Source organism: Mustelus asterias, chromosome X (assembly GCF_964213995.1).
Source record: "Mustelus asterias chromosome X, sMusAst1.hap1.1, whole genome shotgun sequence".
Classification (NCBI taxonomy): Eukaryota; Metazoa; Chordata; class Chondrichthyes; order Carcharhiniformes; family Triakidae; genus Mustelus; species Mustelus asterias.
In genome coordinates, this window is record NC_135834.1 from 15,255,395 (window position 1) to 15,277,259 (window position 21,865).

The 21,865-nt window shown below is 44.1% G+C and overlaps 1 protein-coding gene across 2 annotated transcripts in view; it reads left to right on the plus strand.

Annotated features, from left to right (window-relative positions):
* Positions 1–21,865, plus strand: part of LOC144481817 (ceramide synthase 6-like) — a 97,304-nt gene that overhangs the window by 20,063 nt on the left and 55,376 nt on the right. The window contains exons 2-4 of one of the 2 annotated variants that reach the window (XM_078200969.1): positions 2,455–2,560; positions 12,004–12,134; positions 20,793–20,850. In XM_078200969.1, the coding sequence (XP_078057095.1) occupies positions 2,455–2,560; positions 12,004–12,134; positions 20,793–20,850 (295 nt within the window). The remainder of the gene's footprint in view (positions 1–2,454; positions 2,561–12,003; positions 12,135–20,792; positions 20,851–21,865) is intronic. The other variant, XM_078200970.1, reaches the window with a different exon arrangement.

The window sequence follows — 21,865 nt, forward strand, 5'->3', positions numbered from 1 at the left end:
CATCGCTGGCTAGGCCAACATTTAATTCCCCATCCCGAATTGGCCTTGAGAAGGCGGTGAACTGCCGGCTCGAACAGCTGCAGTTCCGGCGGTGTAGATACATCCATAGTGTGGGGAGGGAGTTCCAGGATTTTGACCCAGCGACAGTGAAGGAACAGCCAATATATTTAATCAAGACGGAAAGCAGCGTTTTGTAATTTCAAACTTCAGTAAAGCATTATTGTGTAACGTGTGAGCGTGTACTTTTCCTGTGGGAAGTTGTTCCTCGAGTTCTGACACTGCCTCATCCCAGCAATTCCTGCGTCGTTTGGGCAGCTGTTTTTACAAACACTGACTATGGCTTACTCTTTTCTCTGAGCAATGGGTCAGAGGAATGATGCAACCGCTCTTTAGGAATATCTCGCGGAATCAGCTATTCCACTGGAATATCATCATTGTGTCTGACACTGTCCTTGCCTGACAGCCGCGCGCATGCTCACACTGCAGCAGGAGTCACTCAACTGGTTTGAAACAGTTCTGCAGGTCTCCTGCCTCTAACACACAAATCCAACTAATGAGTTTGAAATAGAATCGAAGAACAGAGGGAGCTTTGTGCAGCTATAGTAGGTCATTCCAGGCTATTTATTCTTAAATCGTCATTGTTTTCATTAAAAACACCAAATTCCCACTCTGGGAAATTGATATTTTCTAGTGCAAAAACAACTTTGAATTCCCAAGAGCAGACAGTCAATATTAAGTGAGCATTAGACTAGGTGGCTTGTGGGGGAAAATCATGGTGCAGGGCTGGTGGAACAAAAGGTCTTTTCGTTTTGGAGCAAGAGGAGTCCACTAAAGATCATCCTTTTTTATTCTTTCACGGATGAGGGTGAAATTGGCTGGGCCAGCCTTTTTTTTTGGCCCATCTTTAATTACCCTTGAGAGTGGTGGTGAGCTGCCTCCTTGAACTGCTGTGGTCCCTGTGACGTAAGTACACCCACAATGCTGCTAGGGGAGGGGGTTTCAGCATTTTGACCCAGGGCCAGTGATATATTTCCGAGTCTGGATGCTGTGTGGTTTGGAGGGGAACTTGCAGGTGGGGATGTTCCTGTGCATCTTCGAGGTAGTAGAGAGTTTGGAAGGTGCTGTCAAAGGAGCCTTCCTTAATAGTGCTTTAACCTTCTTGCTTGATATTTGATTTGGGAGAAGGAAAATGGAAACACCGGAGCCAGCTCATGGATACTTGTCTCTAAAAATTCAAAATTAAAATAATAACTGTTGCAATAAAGTTGTGGGAAGGACCAGAAATGGGGGCCATAAATATAAGATATGAATCCAGGAGAAACTTTCCTTATCCAGAGGGTGAGGCACTTTATTGCAGATACGACCAGTCTGTTTATGCTCTGGATTGTGTTACGCAATTGTACAAGAATGCTGAACTAAAATCTTCCTGGCTTCAATTGGTAAATGCCAGCCTGCATTTATATAGCACCTTTCATGTAGTAAAACATCCCAAGGAGCTTTACCAAACAAAATTTGACTCATGAGCCATACAAGGCAATTTATTTGAACAGGCGACCCAAAAGTAAGAAGTGGATTTTAAAATGCTTCTTTATAAGGGAGAGATCGAGAGTGGGGAAGCCAACAGGTAACTGAGCCATACAAATTAGAAGCTTCCAGCTTTGATTTCCTTTTTTTTTGCTGACCCCAACTAGATATAGTGGGGGAATTCCCCTAGGCAAGGGAGGAGAGAATCGGCCCCGATCCCCATTTCTGATTCCTATCTATTGACCCATGCTGGAAAGTACAGGTAGAGGGAGCAGAGAAGTCTGTTGTGTCCTCCAGTTGAACAGCCTGCCTGTACTCATTTGTGCAACTAGCTCTTTAGGCAAGCCGCCAGTTTGACCTCCACTGGAGTACGATGCCCAGTTCTTGGGCACCAAAGACTGGGATTTGGAGATACGATCTACAAGAAGGATTCCAGCAATGAGTGACTTCAGATGCTGGATAGATTGGAGAAGGCAGAGGAGATTTGACAGAGGTGTTAACCATGAAGGGTCGTGAAAGAGTAGATCGGGGAACAATTGCTTCTGTTGGCAGAAGGCTTGAGAACCAAGGGATACCAACTCAAGGTGATTAGCAAAAGAAGCAATGGGGTCATGGGGGAAAAACCTTTTCACCTGACGAATGGTTAGGATCTGGAATGCACGGTCTGAGTGTGGTCGAGGCTTTCAAAGGGGAATTGGATAAGCATCTGTATAGAGAAATTTGAAGGGGACCAATGAATTGCTGTTGCAGAGACGCAGCACAGACAATGGGCTGAATGGCTGCCTTCTGTGCTGTAACTACTCTGATTTTCAACATATTGGAAACTGGTGAAGGATTGGCAAAGGAGATACTGCACCTTGTAGTTTTAAACCATGTCTACAATCCAAATAGCTTGGAGTGAAACTGAAGTGTGTGTTCTTTTTTGAACAGGTTCATTGCCAAACCATGTGCCCTGAGCCTTCGAATTCAGGCGAATGGACCTCGCCGAGCACAGCCCAACGCTATTCTAGAAAAAGTCTTTACATCAATTACTAAGGTGCGTGCTGTCATCTTGGGACTTCACTGGTTTTTGTGATTTTACAGAAAGTGCTGACTTTCTATAGTCAGGACCTTCCTCCATAAAACACCCTTTCTTGTAGTGCACCCGATTCTCTGAGTGAGTGGGTTGAAGTAACTGAGGATATTAAATGGTGATACTTCGGTCGCAGTTTCATGCTGCCCTCCCAAATGTTGTTCCTGTTTTCCCTTTCTATTTTCCTAAGTCTTTTTACATGCAAGAAGATCTTGTGTCCGGTATAGTTGTCATGTTGCACTTATTTTTGTTCATTCTTGGGTTCTGGGCTTCACTGGCCAGGCCGGTACTTATCGCCCTTAAAGGTGGTGAGCTACCACCTTGAACCGCTGCAGTCTGTGAAGAGTAGGTACACCCACAGTGCTGACACGGAGGGAGTTCAGGATTTTGACCCAGCGACTGCAAAGGAACAGCGATTTATAGGATGGTTAGTGAATTGGAGGCAAACTTCCAGGTGGTGGGTGTTCCCAGGTATCTGCTGCCCCTGTCCTTCTAGATGGAAGTGATCGTGGGTTTGGACTTGATTGATTCAAATATCACTCCAAACAGCTACAAGTTGCAACTGAACAGATATCCGTGAAGACATACTATCTTTAAAATGTCATTATTTCCTATTGGTCTATAGAACATAGAATCCTATAGTGCAGAAGGAGGTCATTCGAGTCTGCACCAACCACAATCCCACCCAGGCCCTATCCCCATAACCCCATGCATTTACCCTAGCTAGTCCCCCTGACACTAAGCGGCAATTTTAGCAAGGCCAATCAACCTAGCCCACACATCTTTGGACTGTGGGAGGAAACCGGAGCACCCGGAGGAAACCCACGCAGACACGAGGAGAATGTGCAAACTCCACACAGACAGTGACCCAAGTCGGGAATTGAACCCGGCTCCCTGGCGCTGTGAGACAGCAGTACTAACCACTGTGCCACCGTGCCGTTTCTTCTGACCTTGTTCGGGATTCGCACAGTTAAAACTTCTTAGTCACGTAATCAGTCATTAATTCAGCTTTGATGCCTTTTCTCGAAGAAAAAATGAGAGGCGATTTGATGAGGAGGTATTTGATCAGGTGGTATCTGGACGGAGTAGATAGAGAGAAACTGTTCTCACTCGTGATGGGGTTGAGAACCAGAGGGTGCAAATATTAAATAATTGGTAACAAGCGATCATGATATGAGGAAAAATGTTTTCATGCAGTGAGTGGTTGGGATTTGGAATGCTCTGCCTCATGGTTCAGTCAAAGCGTTCAAAAGGGAATTGGACTGTTATCTGAAAAGGAAGAATGTGCAGGGCTATGGGGAGAATGCAACTAGGAGTTGCTCATTCGGAGAGCCGGTGCTAACACGATGGGCTGAATGGCCTCCTGCACTACCAATTCTATGATTAATTACAGCAATTAAACTTGGCCAGCTCCACCTTTGGCAGCAGAATACATTGTGTGATAAATGGCTTAAAATTCCTCTCTTGTAACATAATATGTTGGGGGGGGAGGGGTTGGTATCCAATGTATGTGGGCGTACTAGGATTGTACGTAGGTTGATTCTGCCAATGATTGAGGGCGCTCATTAATCTGTGCTCTTTTCAATCTCTTTTTCAGAAGCTTTAATTCTCTCAACAATGTTCTGTTACACAGGTTCAAGAGTGAAAGATCTGTGACCTTTCTCCCAGGAGATCTTCTTGTGAAATTTTGAGATTAACCTTTTGGGGGAAAAAGATATAATTGCTATCTGGAATCATAGAACAATACTGACCAGGAGGAGGCCATTCAGACCTGCGCTAAAAGAAAATTTTTAAGTTGAATGTATGATCATTTTAAAAGGTTTAATAATTTCCCAAAATTGCAATAACTCCAGCAATAAATGGAATGAAAGCTTGTGTCAATAATTAGCCCCTTACCCTTTTTGGTGCCGTCTAGAAAGTGCCTTTACATCCAGTGGATGAGTTATTTTTGAAGTGTAGTCTGTTATTATGGAGGCAAACACAGCGGCTAAATTTGCGCTCCGTGAATGACTGGACAATCTATTTTGGTCTTTAGTGTAGTGTTAATTTTTGAGGGATAATGTGGGCAAGGATATGGTGGTTAGCACTGCTGCCTCGCAGCACCAGGGTCCCAGGTTTGATTCTGGCCTTGGGTGACTGTCTGGACTTTGCACTTTCTCCCCATGCCTGTGGGGGTTTCCTCCGGGTACTCCAGTTTCCTCCCACAGTCCCAAAGATATGCAAGTTGGGTGAATTGGTCATGCTACATTGCCCCTTAGTGTCCAATGATGTGCAGGTTAGGGTGGATTGGCCATGGTAAATTGCTCCTTGGTGTCCAAAGATGTGCAGGTTAGCTGGATTAGCCATGGTAAATTTTTGGGGATACGGGGATAGGGCGGGCCAATGGGCCTGTGTAAGATGCTCTTTCGGAGAGTCGGTGCCGTGTCAATGGGCTGAATGGTCTCTTCTGCACTGTAGGGATTCTATGACTAAAGCACTCTGCTACTCTTCAGATGGTGCCATCTGATCTCGGTCCCACTGGAGCAGGCTGTGTTACGCCTCCGTTGAAATCTCATCTAAAGGACGGCATGTCAAGCAATCCAACACTCCTTCAGTAATGCGCTGGATTATAGGTTTATATTCAGAGTGGCGCTTGAACCCTCAATCTTCTGAGAGTACTGAGCTAAACTGACACCAAGAAGCAATGGTTATATGAAACCCTACAAGTGGCACTAACCTGAGAAACTTGATAATATTCTTGGTGTAACTGCAGTAACAATATCTGCAGCGTGTAAGATACTATCAGCTACTCCAAGCAAGTCTTGAAATGGAGATTGAAAGCTGCCTGGTATGCAAATATATAATACTGCAGGTTCATCATCATTTGAGAAAGTCTTTCACTGGGAAAGAAATGTGTAAGACTTCCACCCCTTGTTCCAGAAAGGCCAAAACATTCTCATTCTCAGAGGAGGATCTACAGATTGTTGCAAAGATTAAAAGCGGCTGAAATTGAATTCTTAACGGGCACATAAATATGTAATGGGAGACTTCAGGACAGCCTTAGTGACTGATCCCGAGGATTGATCAGGTTATTTTAAAAATAGTGGCTCATGCATTGCTTCCATTACTGTGACATGTCGGACTACTTTTAATGTGAAATTCCATGTGTGTGGGGTGGGGGTGGGGGAGAGAGAGGGAAAGAGAGACTCTGGGAGATTTTGGTGGCTTAGATGCTCATCTAATCTGTGATGCCACGCAGTGATTCCAAACAGGATAGAAAGGATGTACTCCAAATAAAGCAGTGACGGGACAAGTGGTTGCAGGCACAGACTAATTAAAGGCAGATTTTGATCCGAGACTGGAAAATATTTTGCCCTTCAAGTGATCCAAGGCATGGATCAAAGCTCTGGTAGTGGGTATCAAAAGCCACGAGTTATTTAAGCAAAGGTTGGATGTGGGGGGTGATATGTAGGGAAATGTAGGCCTTTTGTTGATGCATGAACTAGGATGATTTTGATTTGATTTATTATTGTCACATGTATTAGCATGCAATGAAAAGTATTGTTTCTTGCATGTTATACAGTCAAAGCATACCGTTCATAGAGAAGGAAAGGAGATTATTATTCTCAGAGGGATGTTTTTTACACAGAGGGTGGTGGGGGCCTGGAATGCGCTGCCAAGTAGGGTGGTGGAGGCAGGCACGCTGACATCGTTTAAGACTTACCTGGATAGTCACATGAGCAGCCTGGGAATGGAGGGATACAAACGATTGGTCTAGTTGGACCAAGGAGCGGCACAGGCTTGGAGGGCCGAAGGGCCTGTTTCCTGTGCTGTACTGTTCTTTGTTCTTTGTTCTTTGAGAGAATGCAGAATGTAGTGTTACAGTCACAGATAGGATGTGGAGGAAGATCAACTTAGTGCGAGGTAGGTCCATTCAAAAGTCTGATGGCAGCAGGGAAGAAGCTGTTCTCGAGTCGGTTGGTACTTTTGTACCTTTTTCCCGACGGAAGAAGGTGGAAGAGAGAATGTCCGGGGTGCATGGGGTCCTTAATTATGCTGGCTGCTTTTCCCGAGGCAGCGGGAAGTGTAGACAGAGTCAATGGATGGGAGGCTGGTTTGCGTGATGGATTGGGCTACATTCACTACCTTTTGTAGTTCCTTGCTGCAGCGGTTCACCACGGTGGCTCACAATCACCTTCTTGAGAGCAATTGGGGATGGGCAATAGATTCTGGTCTCTCCAATGCTGTTCACTTTCAGTGGATGAATTAGAAAATATTAATCCCATGACCTTGGGTAGAACACTCCTGACCATCTGAATAGGTGTTTAACAGTAACAGTTAAGCTAGTATTGTTCCTTTTGTACATGTTTGGAGTGTTTTTCTTTCAATAAGGCTCCAGAGCCTTTTGAGGAGATGCACAAATGGCTGGGCTGCCGACGCTATAAATGGTAAATTGTGTGGATAAAAGGGATGGTTTTCAATGCTCTATACAAAAACCAATTAAAAGTAATCTTGACTCCTACATAAACAGTTGGCTTATTGACTGTGACTCTCTACTATATTTTTCCATTTTATGAAATGGTGCTTTTATTGTAAAGTGGTCATTGTAAATGTCTCCTTAACAGCAATCATAAATGGTAGAGCTGGCAGGATGACCCATTTCTGTATTGTAGATTATTCAGGCCAAGTCTGAGACCCGTTGCGTCTGTATTGCATGTTTAGGTGGGGTGGAGGGATGAAAGTTCAAAATAAATTGAAAGCTGGGAATCTTCAGAAGGCTGCGCAACATTTGAAATGGTTTCAAAAAGTCCTGCATTGAAATTTAAAAAGCCTACAGTGCGTATCTGCTTAAAGTTCAATAGGTTTTCTCCGATTAATTTGCTGTTTTGCCATTATAAACCCTGACCCTAGTGAACCCTGATTTTTTTTCTCTCTCGCTTTTATCCTGTGGAAACAGAAGGAGTCCATTTGGCCCCTCGTGTCTGTGCCTGTTCTCTGCTGGAGTAATGCAAAACTGCACTACTCCAATCCCTTGCTGACAACCCTGTGTTTTCCCCTGGGTGGCTGAAGGCAAGGCTGTCAATGGTGGTGTAAGGGGAGAGAGAAATTTGGGAGAAGAGAATGTGTTATAAGGATGATGGGGAGAGCAAAGCCCTGATTGGACTCAAAACACAATGATTAGAATTTCAAATTTGAGCCTTCAGCACTAAGCAAATGGGCAGAAAGAAATCATTCTCATGTGCCCCAAGCACTTGCAGCCAATGAAACTTTTAAATGATTGCCACTGTTGTAACATAGAAAACGCATCAGAGGGTTTGTGTACAGCGAGATCCCACAACCTGCAAAGCAATAATTACGAGAAACATTAGTTGAGAGATGGCCTTTGCCACACCCCTTGGGAGAGGTTTCCTGTTGTTATGGTAGTGCCTTGGGGTCTTTTTTGCATCAACCACTTAAGAGTAGATGGATGCATTGCATTGCATTTCATCCGAAATATAGCTCTGACAGTGTGGCACTCCCTTGGTACTGCACTGAAGTGGTGGCCTAGATTACGTACGCGAGTCCCTGGATTCCTCCCCCCATCCTTCTGACTCCGAGGTGAGCATGCTGCCACCAAGTCCTCCTAATTTCAGGTCCGCGATTAAAGGGTAAGTGCGAATTGGTGTAACACACGGCAGGCAAGGTTTTGGGTGCCCTGTGGCTGTTCCAGTTTGGTATGTCTGCGTGTTTGGATACCCCAGTATCTCCATATAAGGCTTTTTGTACTTTCTCAGCGAGAGGCATATTAGGAACATGGAGCCTTTCAATTGGTGACTAAAGAGAACAGGCTAAAGATGGTCTTTAATCTGTGGAACTGAAGGGGCCACAATTGGTGATGCTCATAATGTGGTGGTATTGGTGTTTGACCTCATTGTTAAAAAAACTCTTCTGACGTAAAGTCAACATCTCTGGTAGCCCATAAATTGTAAAGCTTAATAGTTTTGGCACTTGTCGGGCATAGGCTCAGCATTTATCCACTTGCTATAATCAAACAAAACAAGGTATCCTTTCCCTTCCACCTGCAGAGATATCAACATGTACTCGTTCCCTTGGTTTTCTTGGAATTACAGGAATATTCTCGTTCTGAGACACTTTTCACCAAATCTTCAATATCTCTATCTACCTTTTTTGGATACTGAAAACAGTTTCTTGCTACTGCTTTCATACAGACTGTTCCTGTGTACTCTTCCTCTAATAATGCCTCTAAACATTGGCAGCCTTCATCTACATTCTGTGCATTTTGTGTGTGTGTGTGCCTTCAGGCTGACCGTTCATGACCTAATTGAGCACTTTACTGAACGTGCCATCCTTGAGTTTCTTCACTAATTTCACTGGCAGATATTGGCATGTCATTAGTGCGTGTAAAGTAATTCTCCGGTATCTCGGGCTAGAAATGAATCCGCCTTCATGGGGAATCTTGAATGTCCACATTAGCATGATCTACTGAGTGATATTTAATATCATGGTTCATTTTCTCATTTGATCCTCCTTGCTCTAAGACCACTTTGTGCTTTCTTAATACTTAATGTCAGACATGCTCTTACTAATCCCTACTGTAAATAACTCTGCCCAGTTTAAACTGTGTGTTAAGCCAATTCCTTCTCATCAGGGAAACTTTAGTCCCTCTTACTAATACCGATGCCAATTAATGGGAATGTTTTATGTTCCACTCTCCCACTAACTTTATCTAACATTGGAATCACCTGTTTAGTTTCACACCACCTTTGCGTAAGGGAATATAAACTGAGATAACGGCTGCAGATGTATCAACAATGAAAGCAAGTTGTGAATCTTTGCCTTTTGATTTTTACCGTTGGTGCTGGAATTATATCTTCAGCCCTTTTACACTCATCTTCCATGTGCTGTTTCCTTGCTCTCTGACTGATCTTCCTGCTCCACGTGACATAGAAACAGAAATAGACCATTCAGCCCATGGAGATTGCTGTGCCATTCAATGAGATAATGACTGACCCGATATGATAATCCTCCTCCTCCACTTTCCCATCTTATCTCCATAACCCTTGAATCCCTTACTGATAGAGGATATCTCGGTTTACCACAGATTTTACATCAGTAAGGGATTCAAGGGTTATGGAGATAAGGTGGGAAAGTGGAGGAGGAGGATTATCATATCGGGTCAGTCATTATCTCATTGAATGGCACAGCAATCTCCATGGGCTGAAAGAAGCAGAAATAGACTAATGTCACGTGGAGCAGGAAGATCAGTCAGAGAGCAAGGAAACAGCACATGGAAGATGAGTTGTTAAAGAATTCCACAGATTCACTACCCTCGGAGGAACTTCCTCGGAGATCTCAAATGAGATTATGCCCTCTGGTCCTGGACCCTCCCAGAAGGGGAAACAACCTCTCAGCATCTACCCTGTCAATCACCCTGAGAATCTGATGTGTCTCAGTGAGGTCACCACTCATTCTTCTAAACTCCAATGAGTACAGACCCAACCTACTCAACCTCTCCTCATAAGAAAATCCCTCCCTATCTAGGATTAACCTAATGAACTTTCTCTCGACTGCCTCCAATGCCAGTACACCTTGCCTTAGATAAGGGTTCCAAAACTGTTCACAGGTGTGGTCTAAATCAGTCTCTGACCTTGACGTTTGAAAATCCTATTTTCCCCCATAACACCAACCAACAACAACCCCCCCCCCCCCCGGCCCATCTTCTGAAGAAATGAGGCTTCATAAGGTGACAATTCCACAAGAATATTGTTGTGATCTGAGTAGTCACCCAAATGGGCTGCCGAGACAGTAAATGTTGGAAGGCTATTCAACTGCAGACTGCATCACAGCAAACCCAATGCTGTCCTAACTGGCTGCCGCCACCCCTATCTCTCACCATGTAGCCTATCAAGCCCCCTGAGAATCCTATATGTCTCAATATGGTCACCTCTCATTCTTCTATTTTCCAATGAGTACAGACCCATCCTCTCATCATAAGAAAATCCCTCCGTACCCAGGATCAACCTAGTGAACCTTCTCTGGACTGCCGCCAATGCCAGTACATTCTTCCTTAAATAAGGAGACTAAAACTGTTCACTGTATTCCAGGTGTGGTCTAACTTGTATAATTTTAGCAAGACTTCCCTATTTTTGTACTCCATTCCCTTTGAAATAAAGGCCAACATTCCATTTGCCTTCCCAATTACCTGCTGAACTTCCATGCTAGATTTTTGTGATTTATGCACAAGGATCCCTAAATCCCTGTGCCGCAGCTTTCTGCAGTTGTTCTCCATTTAAATAATATTTAGCTCCTTTATTCTTCGACCTAATTGCATAATTTCACCCTTTTGCTACATTATATTTCATCTGCCAAGTTTTTTGCCCACTCAATTAAGCGGTCTATATCCCTTTGTAGACTCTGTCATCCTCAGCACTTGCCTTTTGTGTCATCCACAAACTTGATAATAGTACATTCATTTCCCTTGTTCAAGTCAGTAATCTAAATTGTAAATGATTGTGGCCCCAGCCCTGATCCCTGTGACATTGCACGGGTTGCCATCCTAAAAATGCCCCTCTTTTATCCCAACTCTAGTTAGCTAATCCTCTATCCATACTACCCCCAACACCATGAGATCTTAAGTAGCCTTTTGTGTGGCACCTTATCAAACTCTTTTTTTTTTGAAATCCAAGTATATTACATCTACTGGTTCCCCTCTATCTATCCTACACGTTACCACCTCAAAGAATTCCAATAAATTTGTCAGATATAATTTCTCCTTCATGAAGCCATGTTGACTCTACTTGATATTTTGTATTTCTAAATGCTCTGCTTTACATCTTTTACAATGGACTCTTAACATTTTCCCAATTACAGACGTTAAGCTAACTTTACCTGTTTTTTTTTGTCTGTCTCCCTTTGTGTACATATGAAGAGCAACAATGGAAGACCAAGGAGTAGAAGCTGAAAGACTAAAGAGTGAGCTGCAGAGTAGTAATGGTGGCGTGTGAGGGAAAAACTTTTTCACACGGCGAGTGGTTAGGATCTGGAAGTGCTGCCTGAGAGTCTGGTGGAGGCCGCTTCAGTCAAAGCTTTTTAGGAGGGAATGGGATTGTTATTTGAAACAGAGGAATATGGGGAGCGGGACTTTGCAAATTGCTCCAACCGAGAGCCAGTGCAGGCATAGCAGGAACGAATGGCGGCCTCCTGTGCTGTAACATTGCTGTGGATTAATGATGTTTCCTATTAAAAGAGTAATATGTAAAAAATGTGATGAAATATTACAGTAAAATGTACTCCCATATCCCTTTTAACCACCTTAGTTCCCCTTTCATTTCCTCACTCTGGGAGGGTGGCTTGGCCTGTGTGCTGAGTTGTTGCTGGAAGCCATAAATGCGAGTTAATAACCAATTTTCTCTTTCCTTCTTGCTCAGTCGCCTGATGAAAAAAGACTTGAAGGCCTGTCGAAACAACTGGACTGGGATGTCCGCAAAATTCAGCGTTGGTTTCGACATCGAAGGAACCAAGATAAACCCAGCACCCTCACAAAATTCTGTGAGAGCATGTACGCCTACATTTTTAAAAAAACTGTTTTGCCTCCAATTGTGCCTGGTTAGAGTTAGTCCTATCGTGCAAAAGTCTTGGTGTAGCAGCGTTGTAACTGCAGCATCAGTTCCTGGATAAGCGACTGTTTCTGAAAATGGTCAACTTTATTGGGCAACCACAAAGCATAATCTTTGTGCAAAGTCCTTACTTCACCCCCCCCACCTCCTAAAAATGAATGCGATTACAAATATTTGTACCAGTTGTAACTTTCATTAGAAATGAGAAATTATACAATTTGTTGCTTCCCCAGCAAAGTTGTCGTTTTTGCAAAAGCAACCAATTAATTGAAGGACAAAGATGCAAGTGAATGGTGTTTTCTTCCCCAGATATTCCTTCTATTTAATAACTAGATGGTTTCGTTAAAGAATAACGGATGGTGTTGGGTTGGCATGTTTGTTTTATACATTTTTTTTTCTTGGATATAATTTTCCACCGCATTAACATGCTGAAATTGTAATGAAGTTTGCCCATAATTTGGGCCACTGGTTTACGGTGACTGAATAAGTGAAAATCAATTTGGGATCCTGGGTTTGTTGCCTGAGTTTGGGAATCATTTTCCAGGTTCAACCCCCAAGAGCCATAATGACCAAGGAACAAATGAAAAGGCCGTTTCTGGTCACCATTGGCAGTGGCCCTGCCCGGCACTTTGTGTTTCTACCGCATTGCCGAACCTTATCAGCAACTTATTTTAGAAGAGGCGATGACACAAGTGGCACGTGCCAACGAGAATGGCAGCAGGGCACAGGGCACCAATGATGGACAAGCCTAAGGCAGCGGCGGCAGAGCATAAACAGCAAAGGCGGCTGAGCTAGAGCAGCGGCAAAGGCGGCAGAGCGTGGGCGGCAATGGCGGACTGGCCTAGGGCGGCAGCAGCATGAATGACAACAGTCGTACTATCCGCCTTTACAGTTGGCTTATTGTTTCTTTTGGTGAAAACGAAGACGTCTCGCTCCTGCAAGACTTGAGTAACCCACTAGCGCCAAATTCAAACTTGTGCACAGCCCACTGCATTTTGCCTGTTTTTTTTGTGACGGAGTGGCTTAGCCCATGTTCCACAGCTCGAGTGACCTTTGGAGCAATTTCATTCTTGCTGACCAGTATTCATAAACTTTGTCCCTTTAGTTTGATTTGATGCGTTTAGGGTTAAAATTATTTTCATACAATACGAGGAGGCTATTGAGCCCATAATGTCTGTGCCAGCTCTTTTTGAAAGAACCATTAAATTAATCTCGTTTGCCTGATCATCTTCCCCATAGCTCTGCATATTTTACCCATTTGAAAGTTATTAAATCTGCTTCCACCATCCTTTTTTGGCCAGTATGGTTCCAGATTATAACTTGTTTGTGTTTATTAAAAAGTGCTCTCCTCATGTTGCCTCTTGGCATGTGACTAAATATTTGCCCTCTGTTTACCCACTCTCTGCCCAGTTGGAGCAGTTTCTCCTGACTTGTTCTCTCAAAATCCTCCTTGATTTTTTTTTTTAAACCAACTCCTTCAAAGCTCCCTCAACCATCCCGAGACTCTTTTTCGTATCATTCTGCTGAAGTTCAGAATCACATGTACTTTTTTTGTAAGCAGCCTCCTCTGTCTTTGCCAAGATTTGTGTGTGATCGAACCCCCCCCCGCTGAAATATTCTTATCAATTTTGGTTTGCTTCTTGCTCCTCCTATTGAAATAAGTCACTGTTGCACTTTTTGTGTCCATCTGCCATGTGTTTGCCCTTTTTCCCTGGCCTGTGCTCCCCTGAAATTGTACAAGGAGAGAAAACAACAAAAGTGTAGCCACTGTGTTTACTACAATCTAATTGATCAGTATAATAAAACCTAGTAACTTTGTGAAAGCTCCACCTCTGGGTGGGATTTTCTGGTCCAGCTCGTGACTATGACTGCCAAATCCTAGCCTCTAGCTGAAGATGAGTATAGGGAAACCTGTGAGTATTAACCTACTCCCCGCTGGCTACAGACCGAAAAAAAACAAGGAAGCACTGTGGGGGAAGTCTTGGATTGCCACAAATGTTCCAGAGGCACAAACCAGCTGATCTGCCTTCACATTCAGTAGTTTGATCTTATGGCCTGCAAGTACAGTCCCTGGAAATGGGTGTAGAAGCAAGATTCTGCAGATGCTGGAGGTTTAAACCAAAAAACAGAAAACGCTGGTAAAACTCCATGTCTGGCCACATCTGTGGAAAGAGAAACCAAGCTAGTGCCTCAAGGCCAAAACAGAGCCGTGGACTCTATGTTAACACTCCTCAGATGCTGCCAGATTTGCTGAGTATTTTCAGCACTTTATCCCTGGAAATGGATGTTTAGTGTCTCGTGAGTGTTGAGAGTTAAGCATTCTCGCTGTTCTGGAGTTTTCTATTGGAGCCCATTGATTTAATGATGGCATTGATAAGATAATCATGGCAATTATGAAGACTTGGGAAGTAAAATCCTCCAACTCCTGAACGTCCTTTTTTTTTTGTAAATTGGGCGAGATTGCGGAACGGTAGTACAGAGGGTGTCCCGGTACGTGAATCGCAAAATGTTTATATGTTGGTACAGCAAGTGATTAGGAAGGTAAATTGAAAGTTATAGCGGGGGTGTAGGGATGTTTTGTTACAATTGTCCAGGGCCTTGGTGAGACCACATCTGGAATAGTGTGTGCAGTTTTGCACTCTTCGGAGGCAATTGCATTGGAAACAGTTTGGAGAAGGTTCACTCGACTGATTCCTGGGATGAAGGTTTATCGTGTGAGGAAAGCTTGGACAGGTTGGGTTTATACCTATTGATGATTAGAAGAATGAGAGGTGATCTTATTGAAACATGCAGGATTCTGGTGGCAGGGGGGTTGGTAAGTTTGATGTTGAGGATGTTTCCCCTTGTGGCAGAGACTAGAACTAGGGAGACACGGTTTAAAAATAAGGGGTCTTCCATTTAGAATGGAGATGAGGATAAATCTTTTGACGGTCCTGAGTTGGTGGAACACTGTCTTCCTCAGAGAGCAGGGGAGGCAACGTCATTGAATATTTTTAAGGCTGAGTTGCATTGGCTCACTCTCTTCAATCGAGAATCTGCGGGTACGGGGAATAGAAAGGAAAGTGGAGCTGAGGCCACAATCAGATCAGCCATGGTTTTACTGAATGGCGGAGCAAGTTCGAGGGGCCGAGTGGCCTACTCCTGCTCCTGATTCGTATGTTTGGAAATGCAGACTGGAAAGATCCTGGGATCAATTTCCAGATCTGTGTCAAAATAGTGGTGAGGGCTCCTTAATGTCCTGCGAGGGCTGTTCACACACGTGTGTGTGCGCGCGCGTGCGATTCGGTTCTGGTAAATGTCCTGTGTAGTCAGATGCTGTGTGTGTGCATGTGGAATTCGACTCTGGTACGTGTCCTGTGCACGTCTGTTGCAATGTGTGTGTGCGCATGTGGGATTCGGCTCGGGTACGTGTCCTGTGTAGTCACATAGCTGGCTGGTGCTTGCTGCCTTGCACGTGAACAATGACCCAGGTCACTGATTTATGGTAGGCACAACAGTGGGCAGGTTGATTTCCAAAATGTCAGTGGAAATCCTGGAGATCCATGTAACAAAAATTGGAAATGTATTTACTCAGTCACTGTGAACCAATGGCCCTGATTGCAATAGTGGAATTGGATTCCCCTCCCAAAACAGTAGTGAAACCCCAGAAGGTAATGGGATTTGCCTTGCTCAATCATGTAAATCGGTGGCCTTCATTGTAGCCACTTGGGCAAAGTACTGGCAGCCACTGAGCTCCACTGCAGTGAAGTCAACACCCTCAGGAAGCTAAGTGAGCGGGTTTGTGGCCCGGTGTTTTCTGTGGCAGTCCAAGACTTTCTGAATGAAGCTTGCCTCCATCCGCCCATGTGCTTTCCTTTTGAATTGACAGGTGAGCAGGAGGTGACGGAACAAATGTGTTCTTTAGGTAGATGACATTTCATTCTCTTTAATTGGGGGAGTCTGTGGGAAGGCAAAGGGACGTCTGGTAAGTGGGAGGCTTTCAAAAGTGTGTTAACCAGGGTTCAGGGTAAACGCATTCCTCTTAGAGTGAAGGGCAAGGCTGGCAGAAGTAGGGAACCCTGGATGACTCGGGATATTGAGGCCCTGGTCAAGAAGAAGAAGGAGGCACATGACGTGCATAGGCAGCTGGGATCAAGTGAATCTCTTGAAGAGTATAGGGGGTGTAGGAGTAGAGTTAAGAGAGAAATCAGGAGGGCAAAAAGGGGACACGAGATTGTTTTGGCAGATAAGGCAAAGGAGAATCCAAAGAGCTTCTACAAATACATAAAGGGCAAAAGAGTAACAAGGGAGAGAGTAGGACCTCTTAAGGATCAACAAGGTCATCTATGTGCGGATCCACAAGAGATGGGTGAGATCCTAAATGAATATTTCTCATCAGTATTTACTGTTGAGAAAAGCATGGATGTTAGGGAACCTGGGGAATTAAATATTGATGTCTTGAGGAGTGTACATATTACAGAGAAGGAGGTGCTGGAAGTCTTCAAGCACATCAAGGTAGATAAATCTGAAGGACCTGATGAAGTATATTCCAGGACATTGTGGGAGGCTAGGGAGGAAATTGCGGGTCCCCTAGCCGAGATATTTGAATCATCAATAGTCACGGGTGAGGTGTCTGAAGATTGGAGAGTGGCAAATGTTGTGCCTTTGTTTAAAAAGGGCTGCAGGGAAAAGCCTGGGAACTACAGGCCAGTGAGCCTCACATCTGTGGTGGGTAAATTGTTGGAAGGTATTTTGAGAGACAGGATCTACAGGCATTTAGAGATGCAAGGACTGATTAGGGACAGTCAGCATGGCTTTGTGAGTGGAAAATCATGTCTCTCAAATTTGATTGAGTTTTTTTAGAAGGGGTAACCAAGAAGGTAGATGAGGGCAGTGCAGTTGATGTTGTCTACATGGACTTTAGCAAGGCCTTTGACAAGGTACCGCATGGTAGGTTGTTGCAGAAAGTTAAATCTCACGGGGTCCAGGGTGAGGTATCTAAATGGATACAAAATTGGCTTCTTGACAGAAGCCAGAGGGTGGTTGTAGAGAGTTGTTTTTCAAACTGGAGACCTGTGACCAGCGGTGTGCCTCAGGGATCAGTGCTGGGTCCACTGTTGTTTGTCATTTATATTAATGATTTGGATGAGAATATAGGGGGCATGGTTAGTAAGTTTGCAGATGACACCAGGACTGGTGGCATAGTGGACAATGAAGAAAGTTATCTCCAATTGCAACGGGATCATGATTAGGCCAGTGGGCTGACGAATGGCAGATGGAGTTTAATTTAGACAAATGTGAGATGATGCATTTTGGTAGATTGAACCAGGGCAGGACTTACTCAGTTAATGGTAGGGCGTTGGGGAGAGTTACAGAACAAAGGGATCTAGGGGTACATGTTCATAGCTCCTTGAAGGTGGCGTCACAGGTGGATAGGGTGGTGAAGAAGGCATTCAGCATGCTTGGTTTCATTGGTCAGAACATTGAATACAGGAGTTGGGACGTCTTGTTGAAGTTGTACAAGACATTGGAAGGCCACACTTGGAATACTGTGTGCAATTCTGGTCGCCCTATTATAGAAAGGATATTATTAAACTAGAAAGAGTGCAGAAAAGATTTACTAGGATGCTACCGGGACTTGATGGATTGAGTTATAAGGAGAGGTTGGATAGACTGGGACTTTTTCTCTGGAGCGTCGGAGGCTGAGGGGTGACCTTACAGAGGTCTATAAAATAATGAGGGGCATAGACAAGGTAGATAGTCAATATCTTTTCCCAAAGGTAGGGGAGTCTAAAAGTAGAGGGCATAGGTTTAAGGTGAGAGGGGAGAGATACAAAAGTGTCCAGAGGGGCAATTTTTTCACAGACAGTGGTGAGTGTCTGGAACAAGCTGCCAGAGGTAGTAGTAGAGGCGGGTACAATTTTATCTTTGAAAAAGCATTTAGATAGTTACGTGGGTACGATGGGTATAGAGGGATATGGGCCAAATGCGGGCAATTGGGATTAGCTTGGGGGTTTTAAAAAAAAAGGCGGCATGGACAAGTTGGGCCGAAGGGCCTGTTTCCATGCTGTAAACCTCTATGACTCGATGGTACTCAAAAAAAAAAATTAAATCTTTTTCAGAGAGCTTTCCACTTGGCTTAGAAGGGGAGGGAAATATTTAAATGATGCAGTTGAATATAAGGGAACTGAGAGACTATTTCAGACATTCACTTGCTACATGTTCGAATAATGTATTGTCCAACAGAAGACTGCATTTCTTACTAAGCCCCAGCTGCTGATATCACTGGCCAGCTCTGAAATGCTGCACCAGTTATTTTCCCTAGTTTGGCATTTTATTTGACCGAGCCTATCCTCGAAGAATTCCAAATGGGTTTGTGGTCCAGCCTTTCCTGGAAAAACAATTTCTCTTATTCTCATGTGCACTTTTTTTTTTCTCTGAACAGAGTCTGTCCCACTTCCTAAATATTGTGTTGAGAGCCAGTGACAAAGGAGGAAAGATGATGGGGCAGGATACTGGTCCACAACTATAGTGGGACCATAGGTTGACTTTCACATGCTGATTTGTGTAAAAACGTTGGCCTTCCTGCTGAGTTCTGTAGTACTCTTTCTGTGCATTTCAAATGTTTAGACATTTGTTTAGAAATTTCCCAATTTGCAGAGATCCCATGCAGGCCCTCCTCTGGGGAAGCTGTTGAGATTCATGTAAGCAGCCTCTCCCCGCTGGAAGAAACTACGGCCTCGATTGAATTGTTCCCAGATGAAGTTTTTTCCCCTCCTCCCCAGCCCATCTGCTTTTACTTTTTTGTGGAGGTTTGCAGGCACTAATCGGTGCTGAGTGCATCAACATGCAAGCACACTCTGCACTAGGTGGCTTCCATTTGCAGAATCTGGAATAAGTTTGTTGCTCTTGAAATATAGCAACAATTTAAATTTGATTCCAAAAGACTCCAGTTTTCAAAAAATATGTCCCTGCAGAATCGAACCGCCTTGCTGATCACCTCCACAGCACTGAGACTTGCCAATTGCACTACTCTAAATTGTTCATGAACCATTTAGATTTTTTTTGTGCAAACACTGGAAATGTGAACAGCGGATCAGCCAGTCTTTGAAAGAGGGAAAACGGGTTAACATTCTCATGTATTTCCCTTTTTATTCTCATATATTTTCCCTAGATGTGAATGAAGTTGCTTTGTTTGACCAGCATTTTTTGGTTTGGCATTTTCATTCTGCGGTTAATTTTTGTACAAACAGTGACTCACTTCCTGGAACGACAGTGCACCTCTTGCGTTACAAAGGACCTAAATTCACCTCCATGGCAAAGAGCCACAGGTTTTGAAGGTTAAAAAGAAACCAAAAATATGGTTTTTATTTGGGCTTACAACGGTTTTGTTGCTTCAGAGATTGTTAATTCTTACTATTGGACGATGACTCCTCCACACCGTGTCCTCAGCATCTTCAGCCTCTTCTCCCCTCTTCCCCCCCCCCCACCCCCCCCCCCCCCCCCCCCCCCCCCAACCCCCCAAACGATTGACTGCACTGCTGGAAAGGAAGGGGTGGTGAATGAGATCATTAATCCTTGATCTTTAACTTTCAATCATTTGCATTTTGGCTTCGCCCCTGTTGCCTTGCTAGATGTGAATCAATAGCACCATGGCCAGGTTGTCCTAACTAAAATCTGGCTTTGACCCAGTGAAAAGGATTAAACTATCCCAAAATGACTCTTTGCTTGTTACGGCCGACAGGAATTTGGCCTTTCTAGGCTCGCCTGAGAAAGAAATTGAAATTGACTTTAAGCTTTCCTGCGTGAAATTCTGTTGGATGAAGTTTTAGGGTCAAAAGCTCCTCACTGTGTCTACGTTTCATGACTTCACTTAAAAAGCTCCCAAGTAGAAAGATTTGGCAGGTCGGAAGCATTTAATGTGATCCAGATATATGGCCGAGTCGCTTGTGAACTAGGCTCACCCTGTGAGGCTGTGTTCATTGTGTATTACGCATGTGTAAAAGATAGTGCTGCAGATTGTGCAGGGAAACCTCAAGGAATCTGACCAAGTACAGCACCATGAGAGGTGCTGGTGAGGGGCTCCTAATATTCACTTGTTAATGGCAGTGGCTGTGTGACTGCTTGCAAGCTGGCTTTATTCTGTAATCACTAACTTCTTGTGAAAGGCTGTGCGGCCACAGTGACAGGGAGAATAAGCGTAGCTGTTTTTCTCTTCAATTCTTGCCCCCAGTGTTTTGTGACGTGGCTTTTTTTTCCAATCGGGGAAGTTTGTGGCCAATGACCCTTCATCTATTGAGTCATTAAATGCAGCAGTGTTCTGAAGGGCATAAAGCAAGGCTGGAGTCTTGCTAATGGGAGGGGAAAACTGACCAAAAGAGTTATTCTGGGCTGTCCTTGTGAACTTCCTCACAGCCAGAATAGAATAGGTGTGGGTCGGGGAGAAAGAGTGTTTTATTATTTTCTCTCTATTTAAAAACCTTTTTTAATTTTTTGATTAGAATTCAGACTGGTCGACTGAGCTCCTTTTTTTTTAGATTTGATGGGGTTAGCCTTTCCCACTCGCTCCCTCCCCCCCCCCCCCTCCCATTTTTCTGATTTCAAGTGTTTTTTATTTGCAGGTGGAGACTTGTATTTTATTTCTATATATTCTTCTATGGAGTGAGATTTCTATGGAAGGTAAGTGATGTACGTGAATGTTTGTCTGTATATCGGCATCCGCCCCCCCCTCCCACCCAAAAAAAAAGCATTCTTTAAATTTTTTCTTAGTCCGAGATTGTTGGCCATTCTTTTCACGGCAGCAATGGTGCCACAAGGTGCTGATGTGGAGTTATCAAATGTGCAGTGTAGGTGACCGTCTGTAATGAAGTATCTTTTAGTGTTTGGTTCACTGGGATGGGGTGGGGCAAGGTGGTTTACATATCAATGGAGGCCGAGAAAGTGCTTTCATTATTAGACCACTGCTCACTACCTCCGGACGTTCCAAAGTTTTGCGGCCAATGAATTACTCTTGAAGTGTAATCACCGTTGTAATGCAGGAAAGCACAGTAACCAATTTATGCACAGCAGGCTCCCACAGAGTGAGACAAATAACCAGCTAGTCTTTTTCTAATGATACAGATTGGATTATAAATGTTAGTCAGGATGTCTGCGTGTCAAAGCGCAACAGGATCTTGCCTGGGAGGCCAGGCACAGCTTTGATTTGGTGTCTGGAGTGTCCTGTTGTGCTCGAGTCTCTGGAGTAGGGTTTGACCCGATTGACCTCCTGACTGAGCAGTTAAACTGGTTAGTTAAAGTGGCAGTTGATGGGAATGGTGACGCAATGCCATGATGTGGAGATGCCGGCGTTGGACTGGGGTAAACACAGTAAGGAGTCTTAACAACAGCAGGTTAAAGTCCAACAGGTTTATTTGGTAGCAAACGCCGCTAGCTTTCGGAACACTGCTCCTTCGTCAGGTGAGTGATCTCCCACTCACCTGACGAAGGAGCAGCGCTCTGAAAGCTAGTGGCGTTTGCAACCAAATAAACCTGTTGGACTTTAACCTGGTGTTGTTAGACTCCTTACGACGCAATGCCAGCCAGCTTCTATTGTGTTCGAGCAGTAGAGGTTGTGTTTTGCTGCACTTGAAGTTATTCTCTATTTTGAGTATCCGTGCCGATGCCGGTTGTTGTTTTGGACTAAATTATCTTTAAT